This window comes from Pteropus vampyrus, unplaced genomic scaffold (genome assembly GCF_000151845.1).
Source record: "Pteropus vampyrus isolate Shadow unplaced genomic scaffold, Pvam_2.0 Scaffold60, whole genome shotgun sequence".
Classification (NCBI taxonomy): domain Eukaryota; kingdom Metazoa; phylum Chordata; class Mammalia; order Chiroptera; family Pteropodidae; genus Pteropus; species Pteropus vampyrus.
In genome coordinates, this window is record NW_011888841.1 from 1,615,525 (window position 1) to 1,622,933 (window position 7,409).

Below are 7,409 nucleotides of genomic sequence, written 5' to 3' on the forward strand. Positions count from 1 at the left end.
TATGTAGTACTGTGTACTCAAAAAAAAAAAAAGTGGAAGGAGTGATAGGTGATGAGATTATGGAGCTTTAAAATAGTTTATTCCTAGAAGAGGTAAAATAATTTAAAAAAAAAAATTAGTGGAAAGTGAGTGTCAGTTTCGCACACCTGAGTGCAGATGGCCCCGAAGTGGAGAATCTGATCTTCGTCTCCTTGGCCCCGGGCTGCGGGGGAGCCTCTGGGGCTAATGGCGAGGCCAATCGCCGTAATAGCGTTGACTGACTTCCTGGTTGACATGCTGCTAGGTGTTTGCTGGGTTCTCAGCATGACCCTGTCTCCTAGTCCTCGTAGTAATCTCTCATGTAGTGTTTACGTGCAGATTCTGCTCATCTGAGGCTCAGAGAAGTTAAATCTACTCGGTCCCACAGCTAAGTACATAGTTGAGTCAGGATTAGAACCCAAGTATTTTTTCCAAGGCTATTTTCCCCGTTCTCTCACTCATTTTTTAAAATGCTAGCAGATGTTTGGGGATCCAAAAGGGACCGATAATGTTGCAATAATATGAGTTCGAAATAACAGTTAAATAGGAATTAAAGAGAAATACTACAAATTTCATGTCAACCTAATTTCTGTACTGCAAAGCTATTTGAAAAGTTAAATTGGGTTATATAATTTGAAAGGGAAGCCTATATGCAGCCACAGGTAATGAAGCCTTTGTTTTCCTCTGTATTTGATACGCTTTCTTGAAAACCGTTTTAAAATAGAGCACGTACACATACTTTAAAATACGGAAGAACCTTGGTTATCCAAAGTAGCAGAGCAGAAGAGAGGATGTAATTTGAATAAGGATATCCGTGAGCTCGTATAATAACTTTTGTGCCTCTGCTTCCTCATTAGTAAAATGGAGGAATTAAACTAATGGATCGTTTCCAACCTTATTTTAAACATGAGAAAAGCGTTTTAAAAAAATAAACCTTAAACAGAGCAATTGAATTTTACCCGAGATGTGCGCAGTTAATAAAGAAAGGCTCCTAACTCAAAAGTGATCCTCTCCAAGGGTAGCTGTTATTGTTCACCCTTAAAATTGTGTCACCTTGTCATGGCCCTTTTAGTGCTTGATGATTCTTTAACTTGGGGGGGGGGGTGAACTTAATTGGACTTAATAAATAGAGATTCTGCAAAATATAGAAAGATGGAGTGGTTTTCATGGAGGCGGGAGGATCCAGAGCATCACTATTAAACAGAAATAGAACATGGGCCACATAAGTACTTAAAATTCCTAGTAGCCTTGTTAAATAAGTACAGAGAAACAGGTGAAATATCAAAATAATATTTCAATAGGTAATCGATATTTTAAAAGTACTAATGAGTTACTGTACATTATTTTCTTAGTACTAAGTTTTTGGGATCCGGTTGATGTGTTACACTTACACATTGCATTTCAGACCGGGCACATTGCTGGTGCTCAGTAGCTGCATGTGGCCGGTGCCTGCCGAATGGGATAGGACGGGTCCCAAGGGGTCCCATCCACCTCCATTTCCACAGTAGGGGGCAGCCTTGGAGGGACCTCCGGGGAATTCCTTGAAATGTAGTGGCAGTTGCTATGGCTCCTAAGGAATCCCTTCAAACCAGAAGAGCCGACTGTCTAGTTTATCTCTCTTCTTCCTTGAAACGTTGTAGGCGTCACTCCTCAGACCGCTCCTAGAAGTCGAGATTGAAAGCAGAGCCATTGTTTTTTTCTAAAAATTATCTGATTCGTACCTTTCACTGGACGACGGAATAACCATTTTAGTCTTAGAAAGCATTCTGTTTCAGATCTTGCTAGGCTAGAATAAACAAACCTTGGGAAGGGAAAACTATTAAAAACAAAATTTACCGAGATTAGGCTTCTAAGACATAACGTCGTGACTCCGGGAACAAAAACCATATGTCACGTGTCATACATTCTTAACATTTTGTATTAGCGGGAATCTTTTTAGTAGTAATTTTTTTCTGTATTTTTTTATAATTATTTTTCTGATGTTTTTCTCTAATTTTAGGACATTTTAGATGAAATGAGAAAAGAATTAACAAAGCTAAAAGAAGAGCTCATTGACGGTGAGTGTCCAAACAGATTTGCTGCTCCTATAGAGTAATGTTTAAGAATGGCCATTTTTAAGAGAATGCAAATAAAGAAAGATGCAGTTTATTACTTGAGGGCATAAAACACTTATCCTTTGCTTGGCTTACGATGTGTGGGAGGACTCTCGTTCCTTCATATAATGGAAATTATTGGTAAAAGTAGGGATAAACGAGATCCGTAAGTTTCAGGTGTCAAGTAGTAATTGATGGAGAACTAGGTGAGCAAGTCTTTCTTTAGGTGACCTCTCCTCATCCATCCATCCCACTGCCCTCTTGTGAGCCCACAGAATCAGCGTTTTCATTTGGTATACAAAAAGGAGAGAATAAATGAATATATGCATATGAAAATTAGCATCATCTTCGTAATAAGGAGACAAAGATCTCTGCAGTGAAAGATGCAAGATCAGGGTAGCTTTTTATTCCTGTGAGTTTGAACACAGTCATTGAAATTTCTTAAGATCGAATCACTCATTTATTTTATCTTATCATTGTATTTACTTTCAACACTTTTCCTTTTCTTCTCCAGCAATCAGGCAGGAACTGAGCAAGTCAAATAGTGCATAGAGAAACAAACTAAGGAGAGATAGGACTTTAATCTGGAGAAAGAAAGAATAAAAAACATCTACAAACAACAACTGTTAACAACAAACCCCTACATTTTGTGAGCTGCGTAAGAAGATGGAGACAAACATTCAGAAGGAGGGAAAACCCAACGCACGTTAAAAGCCTTCAGACCTTGTCACTCTGGCGATAAGCTGTTTCCGTCCCAGTTTCAGGATGGAAGTGAGTCCTATAAGCGTTCCTGTCACAGTGATGCAGAAAATCCTGGACCCGTCAGGCAAGACCACAGTGCATTGAAATATTTTCATGGCAAGATGAAATCGCACGTTTCCCACAATCCATTGCTAAAATAAAGAGGAGAAAGGCTTAAGAAGTTTTTTTTTTTTTTCCAGAGAGTGCTGATGAATTCAGCAAGTTACGCTATTGTATTGTAAACGTTTCTCTCAGGTTTGTCTTCCTATCATATTATTCCACGAATATTGAGATCAGCCCTATGCAGGTTAAGATCATCAGCTGTGGAACAAATGGAATTATATGTGCTTTCAAAGAGTGATATTTATGAGAAAGTGTCCTAAAAAGGGTTTGTCCAGCTTGAGGAATTTTAGAATGATAGGAAGTCTCTCGAGTTCGCCTTCATGCAATTTTGTAGATTAAAACATAAAATTCGTCCAGAATTTAAAGATTTAGATGCCTTCCTAAATTGTTACAATGCTTTACCAAATCTATGACTCCTACATCACACAAACCAGTGGTCAAATGTAAAACAGTATATTGTAGACTTACTGTAGGTTTTCAACCTTTTTTAGATTTATGCATGTGGACATTTTTATAATGTAATTACAACTACCACAGAAGTAGCTTTTTTAACTGCAGACAGTAATGCATGTCACAGTAATACGTAGTGGCCTTTTCAAGGCCTAGTCCCAGGGAAATAATTTTGTAACGTATAGGGGAGTGGGTGGAAGGGAAGGAATAATTTTTTATTTAAAGTTAATTACTGCACTATCATTTTTCTCAATTACCTGCATGAAAAATAATGAGGACTCTTTTGTGACTTTAATTGGTAAATATGTTAACAGAACCAACTACTTAATCTTCGACGTCATGTTGTCAGCTATTTGTATTTGGACTTCAGTAATTTCAGTGGTCTGAAACATGATTCTGAGCTTCACATGAATTGTAGCTTCCTGTGGAACTCAAAAGTCCGATCCCTGAATTTGGCTGTTACCTAGGTGCCCTGCTTACACAAGTGTTCAGGTACATGCTCCTGACTACAAACCTGCTTTTGAACTTAGTTCTGTTGAATTACAGGAAGTAGCAGTGATCAGCAGTTAAGGTCACAGAAATCATTATAAGGGGAAACCCATGGTGGGGTTCTGCCTAGTTTTCTTTTAATGAATAAAGTGAGACTTAGGTGGTGGGAACAAGGAATTCGATGCTCTACTTATTACTGTGTATGTGTGTGCGTGTTTGTGCACACACACGTGTGTATGTAATCCATTCTTTTCTTTGAAATTTGTTAAGGTTAAAACGGGAGAAATCCTTTATGTCGCAATGATAGGTTTTTGGGGGGAAAATTTAGGAAATCGAAAATTCTCCCAGCTCTCCATCTTGACTTATGCTTGAGTTGTTATGTGCCATATTTGCTTTGAAACCTTTGATTATCAGAAGTTTTACTGAAATTTTGAAGAAATAATCCATTTTCATCTGCTCTCTAGATTTCTTACATCTCAGTTCGTAAAGACAGCTTGTTGATAGCATAGTTTTCTAAATGCTGCAAATTTGTAGCTATTAACCACTTCAGAGAGGTCTGAATGAGGGAATTTTTTTTCCTTGTTAAAATAGTTCCTGTTTCTGTAGAAACTTCATTTTTAGATTACTCTGTGATGGATGAGCTATCATAATTCAAGTATATAGTTCTTTTTTCTATCAACTATTTGTCATGCAAAGTAGTAAAGGCATTAAAGCTGCAGCAAGCTTATAAAGTACTGTTTTCTAAAAGAAATAGGAGGCATTTTCATCTTTATTATTGTACTTTAGGTTATGTAAACACTTCGGTGATATAAACGTTTATGTCCCCTATAAATCTGGTCAGAAATAACTTTTTGATTTTGTTAGTTAAGTTAAATAGTCTATAGTAGGATAGAGTACTCTGGGTACAAGTGGTCCAAAGTAAGATAAGAGACTACAATAAAATGCTAGATCTTGAAAAAAAAAAAAAAAAACTGGTTTATGCACTAAACGTTTTGTGCCTTGGTCTTCTATTAACATGATGTCTGTGTAAAATGACAGAAGGAACCAGTGTTGAATCATGTTATATTTTCCATCATTTTGCATTATCCCAGATTACTAAATGTGTTCTTTCCAAGAAGTTTGATTGAATTACTGTATACATTTACTGTCGTACGTGACAGTTTTGTCATTGTTAGAGATTTCAGTAATTAAAACGGGCAACAGAAGCTTAAGTTATTTTCCTTATCAGAACTATGCTGGAGCCACGTTATTATGATGGTTTTCGTGCTGTCGTACATTGGATGTCTTAAGCAGTTAAGGGGACCCTTTGCAACGACAGGAAGGTAATTCTTTCCTCAACACTGTGATATGACCTGTGACAAATCTGTACTATACACTATGTAAATGGCTAACAAGTCAATTGCAAACCAACTGAATGTACAAATCTTAGTGCTGGTGCTGGAATCTCTTCAGAATAGTCATCCTGATTTCAAAGTTAGTTTCGAAATTTGCAGATATCAAGTGTCAATCAAAACTGAAGATGAAACCCTAATGAATGTTGACTCGTCATGCTTTAGGTGTACTTCCTTTTTAGAGTTTTCCATTCTCTGCTATTTTTACCATACTGTTTCATTTAAATTTCCTACACGCTAACTTCGTTTGTGCGATTGAAATAAAATTGCAGTATATACATGTTGCTTGTTTGTGACACTTAGATAATCTTCTTAAATAATCTGTTGGTTCTAAAATAAGTTATATGGAATGTGAAAAAAACACTTGAAAGTCCGTGACTTCACTACTTAAAGTTTACACATCGTCACTATTCCTAAAGATTTCATAAAAGTCATGAGTGCTAAGTCACGTATACAAAGGGAATAAGTGTAACGTATCTCCTTTGTGTCTGAAATAACTGTTGGCTGTTTCCTGTTTGTTCTGATTTTCTCACAGCCCTGCTTGACACCGTGTTCTTGCTCTTACAGTCAAGAGAACGATCGATGTTTGAGTTTATTCCGCTTAGTCCTACAACATAGTCAGATACTTAAACTCATTTCGCAGTTAAAATTTTCCCGCATACAGGGTTCAGGGCAAAGGACGTTGTGTGGTAAAAGGGCCTTATCAAGTACCGGACGTTAAACATGGTGAGTCCGTGAACTCTCGTGTTCGTTTATACGTTATGCCATCATCTCGACACCTGCAGAGAAGCAGCAGTACTTGTTACTGACGCTTATGAAGTGCTGATTTTGAATTCCATTTTAAACTTCTAATGTTTTCGTTAGAAATACAACAATCCTTGTCTTTTTTTTTTTTTTTCCTTTTACCGGACAGCAATCATCTTTTCCACTTCCCATGGAATGCAGATTTATTCGTTGATATTCGCAGCCATTACACAGCCCACAGTTCTAAAAATATCAACTGATTTTTCTCTCCAGCCTGTCTCAGGTTCTTGATTCCCTTTATGTATCAATCACAATATTTGTCTACAGACTAAAAGTCACTTCCCATTCAAGAATGAGTTAAGTAGCAGATGGTATCCTTTTAAATCTGCCTAGCAACAACTTTGATAAGCTTCCTAAATACCTATATCCTTTCAGCACCATTGTGAGGGACCGGCCTTTAAATTCTAAGTAGTATGGTCCTGTGAAGCATGGTTTACAAAGATAAGCTACCAGATCTCTGTAATTCCTTTTCGTAGCCATCGTAACTTTATAACCCTTTTAGCTTTAAATTCTAATGATTAAAAGCATAAAAATGACATCACATAAAGCATGGCGAGTGAAAGAACTCTCTAGGAGCTCCTAATTCCTTTATGTAGCTATTATAAAACCCACTTACAAAAAGACATTTACTCCGGCGTTCACTTCAAATCTCTGGACCTGATCCTAGTAGTACCGTTTTTTTTTTTTTTTTTTGGTGGTTTTTTGTTTGTTTGTTTGTTTAATAGATGGATTTGTGTCTGTCTGTCTCCTCAAAGCTCTAAGAATATGTGAAAGGTAACTCAAGTATATTGCGACTAGCGATGCATAATACCTCTGACTTTTCACTGAAAAGCCATTTAATATTTATACTTAGGTGTTTTTGAAGTCGAAACTTGAAGTATGTGTAAGGAAACTTGGCGGGTGTTCTGGCACCTTCGGCCACATAATGACATTCACTTTTAAGAATAGTTTTCCCCGAGTATGAGCACATTTGAGAAGCTAAAGTTTGTAGCTCCCCAAGAAAGGCCATTTACACGAGTCAGTACTGCTGGGAGTCCACGTTGGAGGTTGTCTGTGTACCCAACATCCAAACAGGTGGTGGATTTGGTTCCCTATGTTGTCATTAGATCATTTTTCAGAATCAAGGGATTGCTATATCTTTATAATACTGGAAGTGAAACCTTCAAATTACAAGTCTAAAGCTGATTAGAAAACTATTAATACAGTAAATTGAGGATGATTACGAATATTCAGCATCAATAAAAGTGGCATTGTAGGATAAATCCTTTGTTGCACACCAATGGTAAATTCTCATAAGAGG

General features: G+C 37.1%; 1 protein-coding gene across 8 annotated transcripts in view; it reads left to right on the forward strand.

Annotated features, from left to right (window-relative positions):
• The window catches only part of ENAH (ENAH, actin regulator), a 110,038-nt gene extending 104,453 nt beyond the window's left edge, over positions 1-5,585 (forward strand). For all 8 annotated transcript variants that reach the window (XM_023531006.1, XM_023531004.1, XM_023531003.1 and 5 more), the window contains 2 exons: positions 2,018-2,075; positions 2,626-5,585. In XM_023531006.1, the coding sequence (XP_023386774.1) occupies positions 2,018-2,075; positions 2,626-2,663 (96 nt within the window). In that variant the 3' untranslated portion in view covers positions 2,664-5,585. The remainder of the gene's footprint in view (positions 1-2,017; positions 2,076-2,625) is intronic.
• The last annotated feature ends 1,824 nt before the right edge of the window (positions 5,586-7,409 follow it).